The sequence below is a fragment of the Haliotis cracherodii genome, unplaced genomic scaffold (genome assembly GCF_022045235.1).
Source record: "Haliotis cracherodii isolate W230 unplaced genomic scaffold, xgHalCrac1.p SCAF_20, whole genome shotgun sequence".
In the NCBI taxonomy this organism is placed as follows: domain Eukaryota; kingdom Metazoa; phylum Mollusca; class Gastropoda; order Lepetellida; family Haliotidae; genus Haliotis; species Haliotis cracherodii.
The window spans coordinates 3,091,304-3,115,415 of record NW_027266276.1 but is presented as its reverse complement, the minus strand read 5'-3'; the positions used below and the strand labels follow the sequence as shown (position 1 = coordinate 3,115,415).

Sequence of the window (24,112 nt, the reverse complement as noted above, 5' to 3'; positions counted from 1 at the left end):
GATTATTGATGACTGGAACATTGTGCCGCTGTAACCTCATCACATACTCCCTAATCCATACGACTCTCATCCTCACTCACTGCCATCTTTAGGCATATAGACATCTTGAAAATCACTGCATGAAAATATGACGATAACACACAATGTTGGTGATGATTTCAACACTGACCAGGGCCCACTTGCACAAAGCGATCTAAGCGCTAAGATGATCGTAACTCCCATACTTTAACATAGGCTTAGTCGTAGTGCTAAGATGGCTTTGTGCAAGTGGGCCCAGGAGTTTTATATACTAAGTAAAGAAGAAACAGAGCACCCTAATATTTCATATGACATGACATAATTAACTATAGTCATATGAAAAGAATCAGGGCCCACTTGCACAAAGCGATCTTAGCGCTAAGATGATCGTAACTTCCATACCTTAACATAGGCTTACAATAGTCTTAGCGCTAAGAGCGCTTTGTGCAAGTGGGCCCAGGTCTTTTGTAACTTCCTTTGAGTAGTGTCAATACCGTAAGTACTGTATTAGCCGTATTAAGCGCCCTGCTCCCTCCTCTGACAAACTTCTGGACCAAAATACAAGAAATCTTCATAACCTGCCCCTTCTAAGACCAAACATTTACATAACAGTAACTATAATTGAGAATGTTTTACTAGATTGTTTGAACTAAGTTTGTTAAGTAAAATACAATCTCTGGAGACAAAGTAAGCTTGCTTTTAATAAGTGGCCCCATTTGTCAATTTTATAGGCACCAGGGAACTTAATATGGCAAATACAGTAAACTGAAATTCCATTCCTGTTTCTAATAATTCACATAATCTTGAAAAAAAAAACACTTCAGGAATAGAAAAAACTCTTTAGAATGTGAAATAACCACTGATGAACACATTTGTTGTCATGACGATAATTGCTCTGGTTGGAACACATGTATTTGAGCTCTGTTTTCAAGGTGTTTGATTGACCGTGTCTACCACATTCCGGTCAGTTCCAAATGCCTAAAAAGCTGAAACAACAACCAGGACTATCACTGGTGTTATATTATAAACTGGTGTTATATCATAACAGGATATTTGCATATAGTTTTCAAAAATGTCAGAAAGAGTTAATTTTCCTCATATTCTTTACAAAACATACATTAAATATGGTAATCATTAAGCTGACATCTTGCAGCCAATCATCAGCCCTAAACCAAGTCCTTCTATGGTCCAACCATGAATCCAGCATTATTCCATAGTAAATACACGTCATTTCATCCATGGCATGCAAGAGAAATAAGTCACCCGTTGCCATGGAGACTTGATTCTAAAAGAAGGTCCAAAATCTCCATCACTGCCTCAGTCCTCCAATCACAGCACCTGTATCATTGCACAAAATGGGGGATAAGCTCCATGGGAAGTTGCCCAATCCTGGCTTCCGTTGTGTCCAGTGTGTAGCACGTACTGATGTGTTCTGGGGCCGGCCCTGTTGTAACAAGGGATGTTGTGGCTCATTGGACTTCCAGGACACAGCTTCAAGTCTTGTCCTTCGGTTTCCCATCCGGGACTCGATGACAGCCCCCATGAGTCTGGAGAGGGAGAGGATAAGGTAAACTGGTTGCCATGGGAACCGATGATGATGATGCTAATGACTGACTAATGGTGAAGCCAGGCTGCGGTTTTTGATCCTGTGAACAGAAAACAAGATTCTTATTGAGTCAGAATAAAATATGTATGTCTGGATGAAAACTAAACAACTTCAAGCAAGCAGTTTCGAGATAGATCCTTATAGATCCAGTATAAGGACAGTGTATGGATCTATTACGAAACATGGCTATTACAGTATAATAAAGAAGTTGTAATCCACAAATGTTTTGTCAAGACTGTTATTTCCAATTGCCTATAACATCTTACCACTGCTGGCCAAATAAGTGAATGAGTGAGTGAGTGTGGTTTTTACGCCGCTTTTAGCAATATTCCAGAAATATCACGGCAGGGGACACCAGAAATGAGCTTCACACATAGTAATCATGTCGAGAATCTAACCCGGGTCTTCAGCGTGACGAGCGAACGCTTTAACCACTTGGCTACCCAACCGTCCCACTGATCAAATAAAGACTAAGGTATGACGAAAACAACACACTCCAAGTCATTGACATTTTGTGCAACCTCACTGTGGGCCAGGGAAATTCCATCCCTTGTTTTTTCTACTGAAGAACCAGTGTGTAAGTGGTAGAACCACAGTAATGTACACAAGAAAGTCCTATTTTCAGGGCTATTCGGGTTAGCAGGCTTGTAATACATCCATTTCTGGATACTGTTCCACACTGTTGTCTTAGAACTGTCACTGCCTTGAGCACGTAAACACTCATATTCCCGAGGCAAGAGAGTTAACTTTAAAAGTCCAGTTTCCACCCTTGCCGAACTAGGCTGGTATTATGGAGTTACATTTTGGCTGGAGTAACGAGTCTATGCATAGTCCAAACAAAATCATGCTCCGAAATAGAAATCTGTGCTCGCGTGATTAGATGCACTCCGTGATGTAAGACTTGTTTTATCACAAAATAGATCTTGATTATCGATCAGATCGTCTTGACGGGGAGCCAGTTTTGTTTAAAGCAAATGCAAGTGATACGAGAGGTGGAATCTGATTGGTCCATAGGAGAGGCATAGAACTCGTAATAGCCACTGATGGCGCCACGATCGAGCCCAGGAATTCCAGCCTAGTTCGGCAAGGGTGGAAACTGGACTTTTAAAGTCAGTTAACTGTCTTGCCTCGGAAAGATGGTAAACACTAGGAGAGACCAGTGGCATCATAATGTTGATACAGTGATCCCTCGCTATTGTGCTCTTCAATAAAGCGCTACCTCGGTTACTACGCGCGGTAACGCATGGCTCCCAAAATTTATGTACACTTTTAATACCGAGAGTTTTACACAGACATAATTGTATTGTTGTTCGTTGTTCATTTGCACATAACGCTTCTAATTGCATAATCAACCTATTATCGCTGAATGGAGTTCTAATAATCTGTTTGAAAACATTCGCGGCAAGTCCCGGAAATACGATTGTTCAACTAGTTAACTTTTCACACTATACATCCTTTGATCTTAGAAGCGCATGCATGCAATAAAAGAGAACCACAAGCGAAGTTTATATTCTTAATTAGTGGGCAATCCAATTTGAGGCGACACTGTCACACAAATGTAGTTGCTGTCACAACACGGCGGTCATTCATTTCGTAATCGCGCTTTCGTAACATCGCCTGGTTTTTTTCCGTAGTTATAACAAGCGATTTCATTGGATTAAAATTTGTTTCTAATGACGCTTTCTTGCCGAAATCTGCTACAAGCTTCGTGATTGGTCAATTTTGAGCACGTGATCTCAGGCAGCCAATCAAATTATAGCTGTGATACCAAGCTCGTGTTTGATAAATTTCAGAAGTTGGCGAAAGAGGTTGTATAATGGTGGTTACAACTGGGGAATGTTCAAGGCAGCTGGTAAGTGGGGAGTTATTAGCAATCAAACTTTTGAGGGAAGGCTGGTTTCCATACTTAGGTCTTGTCTTCAATATGTTATGTATTTACAGGGGTATAAAAGTAAAAAACGATGTGCGTACTGTGTGAAGTATGGATTCACACAAAGTGTGTACACCAATTTTTACATATATGTCCATAAATGTAAAACGTAAGTCAATTCTTATCAATATATATGTAATAAATATGACAATAACTTCACAGACTGCTTATTTAATCAATAACACATGCAAATCTGTAGACAACAACATAAAATCAGTGACCTCATTCGGCGCAATATAGCCACACTCATTCTATTATTAGCCATTCAGGTTGGTTGGTTGGTTTGTTGTTTAACATCGCACTCAGCATTATTACAGCTATATGAGGGCGGTCTGTAAATAGTCGAGTTTGAACCAGACAATCCAGTGATTGATATCATGAGCATCGATCCACACAATATGGATTGATGACATGTACCCACCAAGTCAGCGAGCATGACCACCAGATCCCGTAAGTCGCCTCTTAAAACAAGCATAGTCGCCTTTTACGGCAAGCATGGGTTGCTGAAGACCTATTCAACCCGGATCTAGCCAATCAGGAAACAAAAAATCTGTAAGTGGGCTTGGCTTTGTTTATTTATTGAAACAAACACCAAAATAATTGCAGGGTTATCCAATCAAATGCCATGGAATCACTTGGACTTGTTTTTCAATGAACATGGTCTAATTCACGAAATGTTTCAGTTTGAAGGAAGCGGGCAGTGTGTGTAGCTGACCTGAGAGGTAGAGGGCAGCTGTTGGCCTGGTTGTGACCGGTCAGGGAGGGTCTTCACTGTCACCCCTGACCCTGCAACTAGTGGAGACACACACTCTGTCAACAAAACAAACCATGTGGTAAGGACACACACTTGTTAATCTGTGGAAATTGTGCTAACTGATGACACTGACAGCAGGTCAAAATACAGCAAAGTTATACCCCATTGTTGACACTGGTTTTGTCAAAGATGACCTCTGGTCGACGTTATTGCCTGGTGTCTCATCACAGAATGAATGTTACTGTAAGCCACAGTCAGCAATATTCCAGCAATATCATCACGATCATGGCAACTTTAGTTTCAATAAAATCATGTCATTTACTTGGATTCCTCTCCGAGTGAGATCCGAGTTTAATGAGATTGTGGCGACCTGACAAGCCAGTGACTAAATGCATGGTCAGCCATCTACACCATGGCACAGTTAAGTCTGATCCTCCCTCAGGTCAAGCATGGGATACTGTCAGATAGGTGGACTGTCCACTACAACTGACCACAGAGATTGGGAGTCTCCTCATAGTTACTACACAAGTACAGGGCCCACTTGCACAAAGCGATCTTAGCGCTAAGATGATCGTAACTCCCATACTTTAGCATAGGCTTACAATAGTCTAAGCGCTAAGATCGCTTTGTGCAAGTGGGTCCAGAACACAGGAACTGGGGTCCTTGTGTATGTTACTACATGTGTATTGACAACAGTGACTGGGGGCCTCGTGGGAGGTACTACACGAGAACTGATCACAGGAACAGGGGGCCTCGTGGGAGGTACTACACGAAAACTGATCACAGTGACTGGGGGCCTCGTGGGAGGTACTACACGAGAACTGATCACAGGAACTGGGGGCCTCGTGGGAGGTACTACACGAGAACTGATCACAGTGACTGGGGGCCTCGTGGGAGGTACTACACGAGAACTGATCACAGGAACTGGGGGCCTCGTGGGAGGTACTACACGAGAACTGATCACAGTGACTGGGGGCCTCGTGGGAGGTACTACACGAGAACTGATCACAGGAACTGGGGGCCTCGTGGGAGGTACTACACGAGAACTGATCACAGTGACTGGGGGCCTCGTGGGAGGTACTACACGAGAACTGATCACAGGAACCTGGGGCGTCGTCATAGTTACTACAAGAGAACTGACCACAGTGACTGGGGGCCTCGTGGGAGGTACTACACGAGAACTGTTCACAGGAACCTGGGGCGTCGTCATAGTTACTACACGAGAACTAATCACAGGAACTGGGGGCCTCGTAGGAGATACTACACGAGAACTGATCACAGGAACTGGGGGCGTCCTCATAGTTACTGCACAAGAACTGATCACAGGAACTGGGAGCGTCCTCATAGTTACTGCACAAGAACTGATCACAGGAACTGGGAGCGTCATCATAGTTACTACACGAGAACTGATCACAGGAACTGGGGGCCTCGTAGGAGGTACTACACGAGAACTGATCACAGGAACTGGGGGCGTTGTCATAGTTCTTACACGAGAACTGATCACAGGAACTGGGGGCGTTGTCATAGTTACTGCACGAGAACTGATCACAGGAACTGGGGGCGTTGTCATAGTTACTGCACGAGAACTGATCACAGGAACTGGGAACGTCGTCATAGTTCCTACACGAGAACTAATCACAGGAACTGGGGGCCTCGTCATAGTTACTACACGAGAACTGATCACAGGAACTGGGGGCCTCGTGGGAGGTACCACTTGAGAACTGATCACAGGAACTGGGGGCATCGTCATAGTTACTACACGAGAACTGATCACAGGAACTGGGGGCCTCGTGGGAGGTACTACACGAGAACTGATCACAGGAACTGGGGGCGTCGTCATAGTTACTACATGAGAACTGATCACAGGAACTGGGGGCGTCATCATAGTTACTACACGAGAACTGATCACAGGAACTGGGGGCGTCATCATAGTTACTACACGAGAACTGATCACAGGAACTGGGGGCCTCTTGGGAGGTACTACACGAGGACTGATCACAGGAACTGGGAGCGTCGTCATAGTTACTACATGAGAACTGATCACAGGAACTGGGGTGGTCGTCCCAGTTACAACACATGTACTGACCACAGGGGCTGGGGGCGTCGTCGGAGTTGGATGGTGTGATGGGGTTGATGATTGGAGGAGCTGGGCTCTGGCAGGATGAGTGGTCCACCGGGGACTGGGCCACCTGAAACCAAACACTGCACAAGTCAACATTCACACAAATATACTCATATCTGGCTCTTACATATAAATATTCACCTGCACCCTGGCTTTTTTTATTTGTTCTGAAGCAATGCAATAAGTACAGAAATATCCAGGGTCAGGCCATAAAATAGCAGCCTGTAAATAACACGAGTCCAAACCGATTGTGACCAATGATTCATGACGTCAGGGTGTGATGACATGCATCCAACCACCTCCCCGAGCCTGACACCTGTATACACTGTCTCTTCCTTATGACCAGCATAGGTTGCTGGGAATGGACCTACTTCAAACAGGAAACCCCACAGACCATCCTTAAATCATATGATTTTTGTTGTCTTTTCTTTATAGTGGACTCAGCAATATTCCAGCTAGATTCTGGACCAAACAATCCAATGATTGTCATCATGAACATCGATCTACGCAACTGGGTTAAAAATGACATGGACCTTGGACCAGACAATCCAGTGACTGACGAAATGAGCATTGATCCACGCAATTGGGATCGATGACATGCATCAATCAAGCCTGACCACCCGATCCCACCAGTCACCTCTTACAACAAGCATAGTCGCCTTTTACAGCAAGCATGGGTTGCTGAAGACCTATTCTACCCCGGATCTAGCCAATCAGGAAACAATAAATCTACCCCGGCAATTGTGATACGATGACATGTATCAACCAAGTCAGCTAGCCTGACTACCCAATCCCGTCAGTCGCCCCTCACAAGCATGGGTTGCTGAAGACCCATTCCAACACGGATCTTCACGGGGTTTATTCCTTTGACATAAGGTGCATCTGAGTTCCCCACCTGTGACTTGATGTCTGGAGGTGAGTCTGGTGGTGAATGCGACATGGAGTTGTTGTTGACGGTGTTGAAGGGGAGGGAGAGCCTGGCGTTGATGGTGAGCAGCTGGTTCCGTCTCTCCGTCAGGGACTTGACATACTCCTCCAGCCGCGTGTTCTCCGTCTTCAGCTGGTGCAGGCAGTTCAGCAGCGACGCTACTAGAATGAGAGAAGTAGAAAGTATATCATCGAAAGTAGACATGCAGAAACACGACTTAACATCGTGGCAGTATTCTGCCATGAAACATCTTCAAAATGGTTTCAACCGTATTTCAGTCGTGTCAGCTTATTGTAGGCAAAGTCCAAAGTGATGCAAAAGTTAATCATTTTTCACTTTTTGTTGCATTTTGTTGCACTTGAAAGAACTAACCAGTCATTATCTTCATTATGGTGACGTTACCGTATTTAACATAATAAGCGCCTCGCTCTATTAAGCGCCCACGGGGATAATTGCTCATATATTGGCTAGTAAACAATCCCAATTAGCACCCCTTCCGATTGATCAATGTACACAAGACTTATTTATTCGCGCATAAAACACACTCGTGTGTTATATTCACCCTTAATTATGGGCAATTAAATTCTGAAAAAATATATCTGTCGTATATAAACATTTCAGTCTGTCAGCATAAACCACGAAATTTATCTTTCAAATCTATTTTTTTCCACCAAAATAATATTCTTATAAGAGCCCCCTGTTTTTAATTTTGAGAGCGCCCTGGGCGCTTATTACGTCGAATATGGTAATTGCCATTGACAAACTGCAAATTACCATATTGCAAAGTTAAGAAAAATTAATTAAAAACCAAACTCCCACCCTGTTTTTGGCCTTGAACCATGTCTGGTTCTACAGGATGTTGTTTGCTTGTTGTGTAATACCACACTCAGCAAAATCCCAGCGATACGACGGCGGTCTGTCAATAATCGAGTCTGGACCAGACAATCCAGTGATTGACATCATGAGAATCGATCTCCACATTTGGGATACGATGACATGCATTAACCAAGTCAGCAAGTCTGACCAACCAATTCCATTTGTTGCCTCTTATGACAAGCATAGGTTGCCAAAGACCTATTCTACCCTGGATCTTTATGGGACCTTTTCTTACCCGTATCTTCATGGCGGGTGATAAGCATGGTTTGCTGAAGACCTATTCTTACCCGTCTCTTCATGGCAGGAAATAAGCATAGTTGCCTCTTACGACAAGCATAGTCGCCTCTTACGACAAGCATGGGTCGCTGACGACATACTCTAACTTGGATCTTCACAGGTTGAGAAAAGCATAGTCGCCTCTAACTACAAGGATAGTCGCCTCTTACTACAAGCATAGTCGCCTCTAACAAAAGGGATGGGTTGCTGAAGACCTATTCTAACCCATATCTTTATTGCTGGAAATAAGCATAGTCGCCTCTTACGACAAGCATAGTCGCCTCAAGCATGGGTTGCTGACGACCTACTCTACCACGGATCTCTACGTGATGTACTGACTGTCAAAGTGCTGGCTCTGCTCCATGAGGAACTGTGACCCCTGCTCCCACTGTCTCTCCAACAACTGCTCCATCGACGTCGGGAATCTGCAGGAGGAGGCATCATGGCATAGAATTACAAACTTACTCAAAGTGACATTATTAAAAGAATTTGCTACTAAGTCACATTCAACAATAATAAATGTTTTGTGTATGATATGTACAGAACTGCTGTGTAGGAGGGTACGCAGTAGACAATGAGTTTAAAGCACTAAATATGGTACTTAAAACTCAAAACGGTTTACCACATTGTCTTCAGGCAGTGTTTGAAATAAGCGTCTGCCCTTAGGCTCATGCCAGGCAGACGTGTTGGGCCCGTAGGTCCATGCCAGGCAGAAGTGTTGGGCCCGTAGGCCCATGCCAGGCAGAGGTGTTGGGCCGGTAGGCCCATGCCAGGCAGACGTGTTGGGCCCGTAGGCCCATGCCAGGCAGACGTGTTGGGCCGGTAGGCCAATGCCAGGCAGACGTGTTGGGCCCGTAGGCCAATGCCAGGCAGACATGTTGGGCCCGTAGGCCCATGCCAGGCAGACGTGTTGGGCCCGTAGGCCAATGCCAGGCAGACGTGTTGGGCCCGTAGGCCCATGGCAGGCAGACGTGTTGGGCCGGTAGGCCCATGCCAGGCAGACGTGTTGGGCCGGTAGGCCCATGCCAGGCAGACGTGTTGGGCCCGTAGGCCCATGCCAGGCAGACGTGTTGGGCCCGTAGGCCCATGCCAGGCAGACGTGTTGGGCCCGTAGACCCATGCCAGGCAGACGTGTTGGGCCCGTAGGCCAATGCCAGGCAGACATGTTGGGCCCGTAGGCCAATGCCAGGCAGACATGTTGGGCCCGTAGGTCCATGCCAGGCAGACATGTTGGGCCCGTAGGCCCATGGCAGGCAGACGTGTTGGGCCGGTAGGCCCATGCCAGGCAGACGTGTTGGGCCCGTAGGCCCATGGCAGGCAGACGTGTTAGGCCGGTAGGCCCATGCCAGGCAGACGTGTTGGGCCCGTAGGCCCATGCCAGGCAGACGTGTTGGGCCCGTAGGCCCATGCCAGGCAGACGTTTTTGGCCTGTAGGCCCATGGCAGGCAGACATGTTGGGCCCGTAGGCCCATGCCAGGCAGACGTGTTGGGCCCGTAGGCCCATGCCAGGCAGACATGTTGGGCCCGTAGGCCAATGCCAGGCAGACATGTTGGACCCGTAGGCCAATGCCAGGCAGACATGTTGGGCCCGTAGGTCCATGCCAGGCAGACGTGTTGGGCCCGTAGGCCAATGCCAGGCAGACATGTTGGGCCCGTGGTTTCAAATTTGTCTGCAGTCGATTTATTTGTGGAATAATTTTTCACAATAAGCAGCAGTTTGTTGATGAGGGCCTGGCAAATTTTGTCAGCGCCTGGAGATTCTAAAGTCTGTTCATTCTAATGGCAGCCTGGCAATTGTTTAATTTGTAGCACTGACTTCAGGCAACTGATTTAGTGCTTTAAAATGCAGTATTGTGATTGTTTTGAATAGATATTATTATGAGTGTGTGAGTTAAAACTTAACATCACATCAGAATTATTTCAGCCATATTGCGATGGATATTGTTAATATTTGCTGTGGAGGAAACATATTGTCTGGCTATTCATAAGTCATTTGATTGTAGATACAAATGATTACCTGTCTTTGAAAAAACATCCTGAGTTGACTTGCCCAAACGTTAGTTTTAGGGTGTTGGCTATTATTAGAAGGCTATCAGATCCGTTAATCTTTTAGGACATTGAATGACTGTCATCAAAATGTCCTGAAGAATATATTGGTAATAACATTGATGAATGTCTGATCAAAAGTTGATACCATCATTTTCAAATCCAGTTGCTCTTTGATTCCGGAACAATCTCTGATTCAGCTGAGGGTCCTACACAAGAGACAGTATCAGGCTTTACCCGACTTTAGACAGGTTACTCAAGTCCCGGGCTGGATTACCCTGGAACCTCAGAGTTGGTTTCTTTGTTTGTTTGTTTGTTGTTTAACGCTGCACTCAGCAATATTCCAGCTACTGATGGCAGTCTGTAAATAATGGAGCCTGGACCAGACAATCCAGTGATTGGTATCATGAGCATCTATCTCCACAATTGGGACACGATGACATGCATCAACCAAGTCAGCAAGAGTGTCCAACCAATCCTGTTAGTCACCTTTTACGACAATCAGTCACCTTTTGCGGCAAGCACAGAGTCAACTGAAAGCAAGCAATGGCTGCCATGAAACTCACCCTCCTGGCCCTTCTCCGCACCTCGACAAGGAGGGGAACATTTTGGGGGGACACAGGTAACCATTGACTGGGTCCTTGTCCGCATCCCCTCCTCCCCGGCTGGAGTCACATGCAGATGAGCTTCTTCCATCAAAACCTGCCAAGAACGACATCCCCAACATTGATTCAACAAAACTGATTATGCACCAAATTCACTTTGTGGATTAGTCCTCACACATATCTGACATAAAATATCAAACAGTTATGAAATATATGATGACGTTAAAAACGTGTGTCATATGATTGTTTGTCATTAAAATATTGTTTGCTGTTTTATGCTGCTAAAAATAAACAAATTGAAACATTGGTAGTGATAATAAGTACTTAAGGCAAGGTCTCCAGATATTTAAGAAAGGAAATATTGATATGTGGGATGATCTCCTAGTGTGGTGTGACCTAGTGTGATGTCAAGATGTGACACGTTCTCCCAGTGTGACACAATCTCCCAGAGTGACATGTTCTCCCAGTGTGACATGTTCTCCCAGTGTGTGACACGTTCTCCCAGTGTGACATGTTCTCCCAGTGTGACACAATCTCCCAGAGTGACACGTTCTCCCAGTGTGACACGTTCTCCAAGTGTGACATGATCTCCCAGTGTGATACCATCTCCCAGTGTGACATAATCTCCCAGTGTGACACATTCTCCTAGTGTAATACCATCTCCCAGTGTGATACCATCTCCCAGTGTGACACAATCTCCCAGTGTGACACGTTCTCCTAGTGTAATACCATCTCCCAGTGTGACACAATCTCCCAGTGTGATACCATCTCCCAGTGTGACATAATCTCCCAGTGTGACATGTTCTCCCAGTGTGATACAATCTCCCAGAGTGATACGCTCTCCCAGTGTGACACAATCTCCCAGTGTGATACAATCTCCCAGAGTGATACGTTCTCCCAGTGTGACACAATCTCCCAGTGACAAGTGTGACACAATCTCCAAGTGTGACACAATCTCTCAGAGTGATACGTTCTCCCAGTGTGAAACAATCTCCCAGTGTGACACAATCTCCCAGTGTGATACCATCTCCCAGTGTGACACTTTCTCCCAGTGTGACATAATCTCCCAGTGTGACATGTTCTCCCAGTGTGATACAATCTCCCAGAGTGATACGCTCTCCCAGTGTGACACAATCTCCCAGTGTGATACAATCTCCCAGAGTGATACGTTCTCCCAGTGTGACACAATCTCCCAGCGACGAGTGTGACACAATCTCCAAGTGTGACACAATCTCTCAGAGTGATACGTTCTCCCAGTGTGAAACAATCTCCCAGTGTGACACAATCTCCCAGTGTGACACAATCTCCCAGTGTGATACAATCTCCCAGAGTGATACGTTCTCCCAGGGTGACACAATCTCCCAGTGACGAGTGTGACACAATCTCCCAGAGTGACACAATCTCCCAGTGTGACACAATCTCCCAGTGTGAAACGATCTCCAAGCGTGACGTGATCTCCCAGTGTGACACGTTCTCCTAGTGTAATACCATCTCCCAGTGTGACACAATCTCCCAGTGTGACACAATCTCCCAGTGTGATACTATCTCCCAGAGTGATACGTTCTCCCAGTGTGACACAATCTCCCAGTGACGAGTGTGACACAATCTCCCAGAGTGACACAATCTCCCAGTGTGCCACAATCTCCCAGTGTGCCATAATCTCCCAGTGTGACACAATCTCTCAGAGTGATACATTCTCCCAGTGTGACACAATCTCCCAGTGACGAGTGTGACACAATCTCCTAGAGTGACACGATCTCCAAGCGTGACGTGATCTCCCAGTGTGATTGCTTAATGTGACACGACCTCCCAATTTGACACAATCTCCAAGAGATATCTGTCAGTGTGACACAACTTCCCAGTATGAAATGATCTCCTTGTGTGACGTAATCTCCAAGTGTAACATGATCTCCCAGTGTGATACCATCTTCCAGCGTAACATGATATCCCAGTGTGACAGGACCTCCCAGACTCACCTGACTGTCCAAACCTGGGTAGTGACACCGGTCCTGGAGCACTGAGACTCTGGAAGTAGGGAGATCCACCAAACACACTGTTACAGAAGCTGTTTTGCCTGCAACACACAGATATCATCGCTATACACACATCTACCCTGTACACATCTTTCCAGTACACACATCTTCATCTGTACACATATCTTCCCTGTACACACATCTTCCCCTGTACACACATCTTCCCTGTACACATCTTCCCCTGTACACACATCTTCCCTGTACACACATCTTCCCCTGTACACACATCTTCCATGTACACACATCTTCCCCTGTACACACATCTTCCCTGAACACACATCTTCCCTGAACACACATCTTCCCTGTACACACATCTTCCCTGTACACACATCTTCCCCTGTACACACATCTTCCCCTGTACACACATCTTCCCCTGTACACACATCTTCCCTGTACACACATCTTCCCTGTACACACATCTTCTCTGTACACACATCTTCCGCTGTACACACATCTACCCTGTACACATCTTTCCAGTACACACATCTTCCCTGTACACATATATTCCCTGTACACACATCTTCCCCTGTACACACATCTTCCCTGTACACACATCTTCCCCTGTACACACATCTTCCCCTGTACACACATCTTCCCTGTACACATATCTTCCCTGTACACACATCTTCCCCTGTACACACATCTTCCCTGTACACACATCTTCCCTGTACACACATCTTCCGCTGTACACACATCTTCCCTGTACACATATCTTCCCTTACACATATCTTCCCCTGTACACATATCTTCCCCTGTACACATATCTTCCCTTACACATATCTTCCCTTACACATATCTTCCCCTGTACACACATCTTCCCTGTACACACGTCTTCCCTTACACATATCTTCCCCTGTACACATATCTTCCCCTGTACACACATCTTCCCTGTACACATCTTCCCTGTACACACATCTTCCCTTACACATATCTTCCCCTGTACACATATCTTCCCTGTACACACATCTTCCCCTGTACACATATCTTCCCCTGTACACACATCTTCCCTGTACACATCTTCCCTGTACACACGTCTTCCCTTACACATATCTTCCCCTGTACACATATCTTCCCCTGTACACACATCTTCCCTGTACACATCTTCCCTGTACACACATCTTCCCTTACACATATCTTCCCCTGTACACATATCTTCCCTGTACACACATCTTCCCCTGTACACATATCTTCCCTGTACACACATCTTCCCCTGTACACATATCTTCCCTGTACACACATCTTCCCCTGTACACATATCTTCCCTGTACACACATCTTTCCTGTACACACATCTTCCCCTGTACACACATCTTCCCTGTACACACATCTTCCCCTGTACACACATCTTCCCTGTACACACATCTTCCCCTGTACACATCTTCCCTGTACACACATCTTCCCCTGTACACACATCTTCCCTGTACACACATCTTCCCCTGTACACACATCTTCCCCTGTACACACATCTTCCCCTGTACACACATCTCCCCTGTACACACATCTCCCCTGTACACATCTTCCCTTGTACACACATCTTCCCCTGTACACACATCTTCCCTGTACACACATCTTCCCCTGTACACACATCTTCCCCTGTACACACATCTTCCCTGTACACACATCTTCCCTGTACACACATCTTTCCAGTACACACATCTTCCCTGTACACATATCTTCCCTGTACACACATCTTCCCTGTACACACATCTTCCCTTGTACACACATCTTCCCTGTACACACATCTTCCCTTGTACACACGTCTTCCCCTGTACACACATCTCCCCTGTACACACATCTTTCCCTGTACACACATCTTCCCTTGTACACACATCTTCCCTGTACACACATCTTCCCTGTACACACATCTTCCCCTGTACACACATCTTCCCTGTACAGAACTGCAGAAAATCAAAGAATTTGTGTTTTTGATAAATCAATGCACTGTTTTTCATTATTTTCAAGCAATTCTAACAAATTTTGCACTCGTTTGATACCGAAACATGAATTCTACTATAGAATGAAATTTGAAATAAATAATTCTCACTTCAAAATGTTCTTGTTGTATTATGACTACATAAAGTCATAATAAAGTGTTAAACTAAACCTGAAAAGTTTTCAATGCAAGAGACTAAAGTTTGTAAAGAAACATAATGAATTGGTATTAGTTTCTGACGGGGAAATGATAATAATTTTACATCAATTTCACTGCATAATTTTGACAATTTCACTGCATAATTTTGACAATTTCACTGCATAATTTTGATCATTTCACTGCAGAATTTTGATGACTTTACAGCAGAACTCATGTACCCATGTCGGGAATCGAACCCGGTTCTTCGGCATGACGACAGAACGCTTTAACCACTAGGCTACCCTACCCCCCCTCACTCAAAGAAGAAGTGAGTGTGGTTTTATGCTGCTTTTAGCAATTTTCCAGCAATATCCCGGCGGGGGATGCTTCACACATTGTGTGTGTGTGTGTGTGTGTGTGTGTGTGTGTGTGTGTGTGTTGGATTTAACGCAGCTTAATGTGGGAGGAAAGCCCCAAGTGATGCAGGTCTTAGACATTTACCACTTCGGTGAAACCCACGAGCACGGGTATGGTGCTGACAAACCTAGAAACATAATCGGGGCTAACCGGGATTCGAACCCACAATCATAGGTGTCCGGCGTGCCCAAGGGACGCAACTCTGCACAGCGAATCCCGTGCCCCCTTCACACATTGTACCCACGTGGGGAATCGAACCCAGGTTCACCTGATGAAGAAGTAAGCATATAATCCGAAATGTTGTGTTCCTCATGATAAAGAAGTTGACCTCCATATATTCTCTTCCTTAATGTAATCATGAAATTTGAAATGTTTAATTCCAATATGGGATTTGTTTACCAACAGACCTGCGCTGGGTATTGGTCTCAGAAACATCAACAAGGATGTATTGTGAGAAAGCTATCATTCAGGACTGTATCTCAGGGTTTAACATGACGCACAAATATACATCAAGTACGCACAAATGTTGCGATTGGGTGCTGAAAATTAATACTGTATTCGACGTAATAAGCGCCCAGTGCGCTCTCAAAATTAGAAATAGGGGGCTCTTATTAGAATGGTATTTTGGTGAAAAAAAAACAGTTGAAAGATAAATTTCATGGCTTATGGTGACAGCCTGAAATGTTTGTATACGACAGATATATTTTTCCAGAATTTAATTGCCCATAATTAAGGGTGCATATAACACACGAGTGCGTATTATACACGAATAAATAAGTCTTGAGTACATTGCTCAATCCGAATGGGTGCTAATTGGGATTGTTCACTAGCCAATATATTAACAAATATCGCCGTGGGTGCTTATTAGAGCGGGGCGCTTATTACGTCAAATACGGTATACTGCATCCCAAGGGACGCCCAATATTCATTGTACCTATAGCGCATCAAGAGCAGTTCTGGGTGTCTGTCTTTTCATCCATAAACCATGACCACTGTCCACATGATCATTGATTGATTCCAGGTCTTAAGTAATTATATTATAGTAATTATCCAAACTACACTACACCATTTTCAGGGTTCACACTAGGAATCTTCTGACAAGGGCCCTTTATGTGAATATTCCAGAGGTACAGCCAACTTGCCCTTACAGCACACTGTTAAAATGCCCCATTGTATTTGAAACTGTGGACCTTTTTTCAAATTTAGGGGCTAAAAGCACAAGGTCTTAACATGCTTAATCTAGAATTATCCATGCATTTTAATACTTTACCGGAACCTCATATTGCCTGCAAGGACCCTTAAAGTTATATTAACATAGGGGTCCACCGGACCAAACTATAGTAAGTCAAGGTAAAATCGTGTTATCTCTCACTTACCCTGGCCCAGCCCCCGCGGAGCAGTTGGGACCCCCTGGCACCCCAGGAGGCAGTCCGTTGGAGGAGCTGTTGGACTTTTTCCGCAAGGAGAGTTTCTTGGCCCCGGGCGTCAACACTGCCTTCCCCGTCTGCATCATGTCCTTGTTCATCTTCCCCTTTCCACCAACACAACTCGATATCTTCCCTCGCCGAACCTTTTTCTTCTCCTTCTCCTGAGATCTAAACATGAGAGTTGTGTGAGTGAGTGAGTGAGTGAGTGAGTGAGTGAGTTGGGTTTAACTCTGCTTTGAACAGTATTCCAGTTACATCACCAGATCACAGTGTGTCAGCTTAATGTGAGACGAATGCTGTGATGCCAGGTCTCAGACATTTACCACTTTCGTGAAACCCATTAGCATGGGTGTGCTCGGAAATCCATGTGCAGTGTGATTCTGTGTTCTTCATGGTGGGGTATAAGGGATTTTATCTCCCGCTCAGAGATTTATTTCTCTTCCAGGCTGGATGCATAGTATTTTATAAATATCACATGGACCAATCAGATCTCATCATTGTGACATGGAGGTAATTTAAGGGTTCGTGTTTCCCCAATGTTAGTTAGTTTAGATTCCCTTTGGGTACCTGGGTCGGGTGGGTACTGAGTAGGACCTGGGTACCCACATGACTACCCGGACCCGCGGTTAGTCACGTGATATTTTGTTTCATGAAAAAAAATCATAATATAACAATTTTAAATCTCTAATGTTCGCATTTCTTCATGGCCATGAACACGTTCCTTCTGACTTAAACATGTTTGAACAAAGGTAAAACTTCAGTCAACTTCAGTGTATGCATGACCACATCGTTTTATACGTGCATCTAAAAACATTCTGCAAGGGCTACTGTCAAACTATTACCAATCGGACATTTTGTACCTTTCTCTTGACACCAACAGTGGGTACCCGGGAAGGGTCGGGTAATAGGGGTGTAGGTACCCGGGTAGTAAATTTGGACTCGTCCCAGCCCTACTTTGGGTCCAGGGTACATTAACTTAAACTAACATTGAGGGTTCATCAACCCATGTCAGCAGAGGTACCGGGGGACAACAGATGTATCTAATTATTTTGCAGGTATGTCTTCTTCATGATTTGTTTGTTGTTTAACGCCGCACTCAGCAATATTCCAGCTATATGATGGCGGTCTGTAAATAATCGAGTCTGGACAAGAAAATCCAGTGATTGACATCATGAGCATCCATCCACGCAATTGGGATACAATGACATGCATCAACCAAGTCAGCAAGCCTGACCACCCGATCCCGTTAGTTGCCTCCTATGACAAGCATAGTCGCCTTTTACAGCAAGAATGGGTTGCTGAAGACCTACTCCACCCCCGATCTTCACAGATCTTATGCATGAATCTGAATCAGTAAAAATACCACAATACGGCATTAGATGGTAAAATAGCAGACATCAGAAAACAAAATTAGATGTAGTTCCCCTAGATCTATTTCATTAGGAAAATATTGTAATTATCCAGAGAAAGCCATCTTACACCATTAATTCAAGATACAAAAAAAAGTCAACAATTCGGCAATTCAAGGAGGGAATGTGAGAAATGTACCTTAAATATTAGCAGGGTACATCGAAAATAACAGAACGGGTCTCAGCCAATCAGAAACCATCATCAATGTGCAAGGTAAGACAAAATGGAATGTTAGCAGTAAAGGCAACAAAAAACATGGAATGAGTTGAGTATGGATAGTTTTTGCAGGGCTCTACGACAGTTGATGATAGAAATCAAACTACATCTGACTCTAGACACACTGACCTTGACCGTGACCGTTTCCCAGGGGGCGGTTCCCCATCACTTCCCTTCCCGCCACTGTCCTCCTCAGCAGTATTGGGCGCACTTCCACTTAGAAACTTTTCAAATGAGTTTGAGAATGACCCCTGGTTGTGTGGACTCGTCACCTCGCCAGTCCCAGAACTACTAGCTGGGCTAGCATTAGTAAAGGGTGACGAGGCCGTGGAAAACAAACAGTTTGAATCTGTCACTGTAAACCGGGCGTCCATGATCAGTTTTTGGTCGTGTCCTGGCGGACTACATGAAGAATTGCTCAACGATGACACAGCCATCTCAGGTTTATTAATCGACTCCACAATCTGAGAGTTCGCAGGATGATTTTTCAGATCCGCCTCCGTGAATCCAGCAAATTCTGGTGACATCATCGACGATGAATCTGACATAGCACTATTATTATGAGATGGAGGCGTTGCCTGAGGTCTCTGCTTAACCACTTCACTACTTCCCGATGCTTGGCTCTGAATGACTGCATGGTCCATCGCTGTCTTGGCTCGTTCCTTGCTCTGCTCACAAAAGATTGTGAAGATCTGGAAATTAAATATTGTATTCTCTATACTGATTACAGGACCAGCACATCTCAATATAGTGAGAGGCTTAGCGTTGGAGTAATCAGTAGCTAACTAACTAACACACAGTAGCAGAGCAAGGGGGCTTGTCAACAGCTCTAGGGTAGAACTTCAACCCTTAACACTCCTTTACATATTGAGCCGAATCATTGCAGCATGAGCCCAGAGCTCCAGATAAGTTTTTGAGCAATTGAGTTTTTACTCGAAGGTTTCTATTTTAATTGGGTTATTACATTTTTCATTGTTCAACCAATATTTATTCACTCATGTATTTATCACTCTATGGGTTTTTTCCCAAAATGAGATTTTGAGATTTAAAAATAAAATAATGTTTTAGATGTATATACGGGTTCTAACTAAAGGCTTGACTCGGAAAGTAAATTAGCTTGTAATTGGGTTTCGGAAATTAGCTCTGTTCTACGCATGCTGAAAAAGTATCATTGGGAATTTACGCGTGCTGTTTTTATACATTTGAGTTTTTCAATTAATGCATGCGTTTCTGTACGCAAGTTATTAAAGGAAATTGGGTTTTGCATATTTTGGGGGGTTATTTTACGCAAATACTCTGTTTATCTGTAGCTCTGTAGCCCAGTCATTCAGTCCACCAATTAAAACTGCAGTAAACATGGAAAATCAGAACTATGTTTGAAAATGATTTGGAACAATCTGTTCTGCTCAAAAACATAGTTAGGTCCACCCAATTCTTTCAAATTGTTGTAGATAATCTATCATGCTATGACATATATATATATATATATAGTATGATGAATGATTCTGGGGGGGGACCTTAACTGTATTTGAGTAGTATATGAGCAATGTGAAGAAGCTTGTCAAGAATAAATGTGCTGACAATTTTACCATGGTTAGCGTTGCAAGTGTTCTTGATACAGCAAAGGTTCATGGATCGCATACTATTCAATGACTATCATTCTTAGGAACTAAATGTGCTTTTCCACAGGAAATATTATGAGGATTTGTATACATGTAAACAGTTGCCTGAAATTTTGTATCTTGACATGATTTGTGACAGTGTGAAGTAAAGAGGGATGGCAACACCAGACAATGTAGAAGAGGAATACTGCGTAGCTTCACTTGAAATAAGACCAGACTCTGATGTTTAGTAGATATAGCTTCAATGTTTAGTATACTCGGCTATTTCTTATGCTCTGAACAGTAGAGACTGAATATGTATAACATGTTTTTAAATAAAAAGGAATACTTACTGTACAATAGATAGGACTGGTTAGGAGTCGAAGGGTTAAGTTTTACCCCTGCACACAAACAGTACAAGTAAATAAGGTGTGGCAGGGTAAATATGTTCGAAGCAGCTGGCAGGTATACCATAACAGAAGCTTCAGTTGTAAGCATGACAGAGAGAAAGACTCCTATGGAATAAATCTAATCATCTTTGTCAGAGTGAGTGAATGTTGTTTTAAGCCAAAGTCGGCAAAGTAACACCGACATTGCAACAAAATCTGGATGAGCAACTATCTGCGTGTTGTCTGGACATTATGACACAGACATTCAGTCGCCTCTTACAACAAGCATAGTCGCCTTTTACAGCTAGCATGGGTTGTTGAAGACCTATTCTACCCCGGGTCTTCACGGTTCTCATAAGTAGAGATGATCATTGATGGCATAATAACGAAATCAGTAGAGCTGGCAACCTACTCTACCCTAGGTCCCCACAGGGTCTAACACCCAGATTTCTACTTACAACATGTACACTAAACATGACAGACAGACATCAACACATTAGTGTTTACTCAGACAGAACAGCATGCTACAAAAGCTGCCCCATGGATGCTCCACAGGTTCAGGGACACCACAAGGGTGGGACATGATGGGAACTCTTCCTCGTCGCAGGGATGGAAATTAGCACTGGCTCGCTAGCCTGGAACAGTCTTGTTAATGGTAAAGGTATCCTAAGGGCTAGTAGAATTTCAACACTTCGGGAGGTGAGTGTGTGAGTATGGTGTTACGCCGCTTTTAGCAATATTCCAGCAATATCACGGCGGGGGACACCAGAAATGGGCTTCACACATCGGCGTGACGAGCGAACGCTTTAACCACTAGGCTACCTGACCGCCCCCACTTCGGGAGGTATCGCTATATGTTATCACTATTGGGGCTTGTAGACTTTCTTGATTAATTTCTATCCCTGCATTGAGAAACATATTGCATTGATGACCATTTACTTTAATTTCAAATGGCAAGTCTTTCAAGATGATATTACACTGTGTTACAGAGAAAGTTGTCAAAAAGTCAATTTCCATCAAGTCATCTTGCCCCAAACTGTATCTTGGCATCAGTTTCAGTATATATCAGTGGACACAAAGGACTTCCTTTGCTGAGCATACTAGGCAATACCGACTTTACTTGATGTACTTCAGACTGAAGCTGAAGACAGACATTACTGCCCCCCTGCCCCCCTCGTGGTGATCCCTTCAAGTATCCCTCTGCCACAGATGTGGCTGAAGAACATCACAGTTAAGCAGAAGAGGATATGGACGTTTAAAGAATCCAGTGACCCTGATTTGACTCCAAACTGACAGAATTCCGTGCCAGATGTCCGGAGCTCCTACCAGCACTCATACATACCTTTCTTGCTTTTTCCTTGTCGGGCTTTACCGGAGCTATCTTCTCCGGCGTCGAGTCAGGGGTAGCATTCTCGGACGGGATCGGTTTGAATGCAGGAATGGTCTTTATGTTGGCATCCTTTTTCTAAAGAAGAAATATATTTTTGACTGTTTTCCTATCAACGAATAGAAACAGTTACATTTAACAGTTACTGGCTTGTCTTCAGTAATCATGGTTGGTTTGATAGTTGTTTAACGCTGCAGTATTCCAGCCATATGACGGTGGTCTGTAAAAAAAGATGGTCTGGACCAGACAATCCAGTGATTGACAACATGAGCATCCATCCACGCAATAGGGATACGAGGACATGCATCAACCAAGTCAGCGAGCCTGACCACCCGATCCCGTTAGTCGCCTAATACAACAAGCATAGTCGCCTTAGTGATCATGGTGATAGGTCCAGTTGATGCTAACCTAGTAATACAAATACATTCAATCTTAACCTAAAAGTGCAACAAGGTGAATCTTGTAGACTTGACACATCACGAGATAGTTGTTGACAGAAAATATCACATAAATATCAAGTAGTGGATAATTCAAATTTTGGAAAATTCAGTCTACATGATCTTGGATATTGTCATCTCTTTAATTGAAGACGCCACACTCAACGTATTCACTGTTAAGGCAGGCATGTCAAAAGGACCAGTGTTGACCTATTAGGATTGCAAAAAATATACCAACATGGTCAATATATACACATATGTTTAACCTGTCAACTTTATGTAGTCATAATACCACAAGAACGTTTAAAAGTGGGAATTATTCATTCCAAATTTCATTTTATGTTAGGATTCATATTTTGCATGTTTGAGTTGCGTGTTAAATGTTTGGGTATCATTCGAGTACAAAATTTGGCTGAAAGGCTTACAAATAACCAAAAATAGTGTATTGCTTGATTAAAAGAGGCAGTTTCTGTGATTCACCCTAGATTCATGGTATACCAGAGTGAATTGTGACAACAGCATAACATATTCAGTGAGTGAGTGAGTGAGTGAGTGAGTGAGTGAGTGAGTGAGTGAGTGAGTGAGTGAGTGAGTGAGTGAGTGAGTGAGTGAGTGAGTATGGTTTTACTCTGCTTTAAGCAATATTCCCGCAATATCCCGGCATGGGACACCAGAAATGGGCTTCACACATTACCATATTCAGTAACGCTACATCTCCTTTGATGTTGCTGGTGAGGAGACACTACAGCCATACCATGAAACATCCACCAACCTGGGGTGGTCTTCACTCGCCAATAGAGCTGTGACAGCAGGGGTTTATCTCGACTAGCCACAGGTCGTTATTAGGCCCCCAGTCAGAGGCAAATGACAGTAATAAACTTCCAAATTTGAACTAAAATTTCCCCCAAACCTCAGATTTTATAGAAATATGAACAGAAAATAGATCTGAAAACTATAAAGATTTTTCTCCCAATTTGCCTGCCTTGGGCATGTTGGGCACTTCGTTTGAAATCCCAGATCAATCCCTGGACATACTACATCATGGTAAGGACACTATCTGTTACTAGTTGAAGAAGCACAGAAGCGGTGCATACCAGTTTCTTGTAGTGGTAAGCACAGTAGCCACAATACTTGACATTGTCGCCATAGTTACCAGCTTCTTCGCACAGCAAACCTTGTGCCTGGGCACTGAAACAAACAAATGGTCAAGCCTCATAATGGGATCACATGTTTACATCAAACTCACAAGTGAAGGATTCTGCACCAGGATTTACAAATTCAGCCACAGACCTGTATGTTAAGCCTAAACCTTGAACAACATTTTTATTGAAATTATGAATTTCTAATAACAATGTATCAAAAGCCAGACACAAATTCATGAAGATACATGAATATGTTAAGTAAATTCTGGACTAAAATTATCAAGAATATGTTTTCAGATTGGTTTCTCAGCTAGACATTGACTGATTGTCATCCACAATGTCCCACATTGACTGATTGTCATCCACAATGTCCCACATTGACTGACTGACATCCACAATGTCCCACATTGACTGACTGACAT

At 44.0% G+C, this 24,112-nt stretch overlaps 1 protein-coding gene across 1 annotated transcript in view; it reads right to left on the bottom strand.

Annotated features, from left to right (window-relative positions):
• Positions 1-424: 424 nt before the first annotated feature.
• Positions 425-24,112, bottom strand: part of LOC139470210 (protein AF-10-like) — a 31,236-nt gene continuing 7,548 nt past the window's right edge. Inside the window, exons 6-16 of the mRNA XM_071252527.1 lie at positions 23,643-23,736; positions 22,067-22,189; positions 18,864-19,426; positions 17,058-17,276; positions 13,138-13,235; positions 11,123-11,258; positions 8,850-8,935; positions 7,326-7,519; positions 6,395-6,497; positions 4,270-4,364; positions 425-1,664 (exon numbers count right to left, since the gene is read on the bottom strand). Of these exons, the coding sequence (XP_071108628.1) occupies positions 1,512-1,664; positions 4,270-4,364; positions 6,395-6,497; positions 7,326-7,519; positions 8,850-8,935; positions 11,123-11,258; positions 13,138-13,235; positions 17,058-17,276; positions 18,864-19,426; positions 22,067-22,189; positions 23,643-23,736 (1,864 nt within the window). The 3' untranslated portion in view covers positions 425-1,511. The remainder of the gene's footprint in view (positions 1,665-4,269; positions 4,365-6,394; positions 6,498-7,325; positions 7,520-8,849; positions 8,936-11,122; positions 11,259-13,137; positions 13,236-17,057; positions 17,277-18,863; positions 19,427-22,066; positions 22,190-23,642; positions 23,737-24,112) is intronic.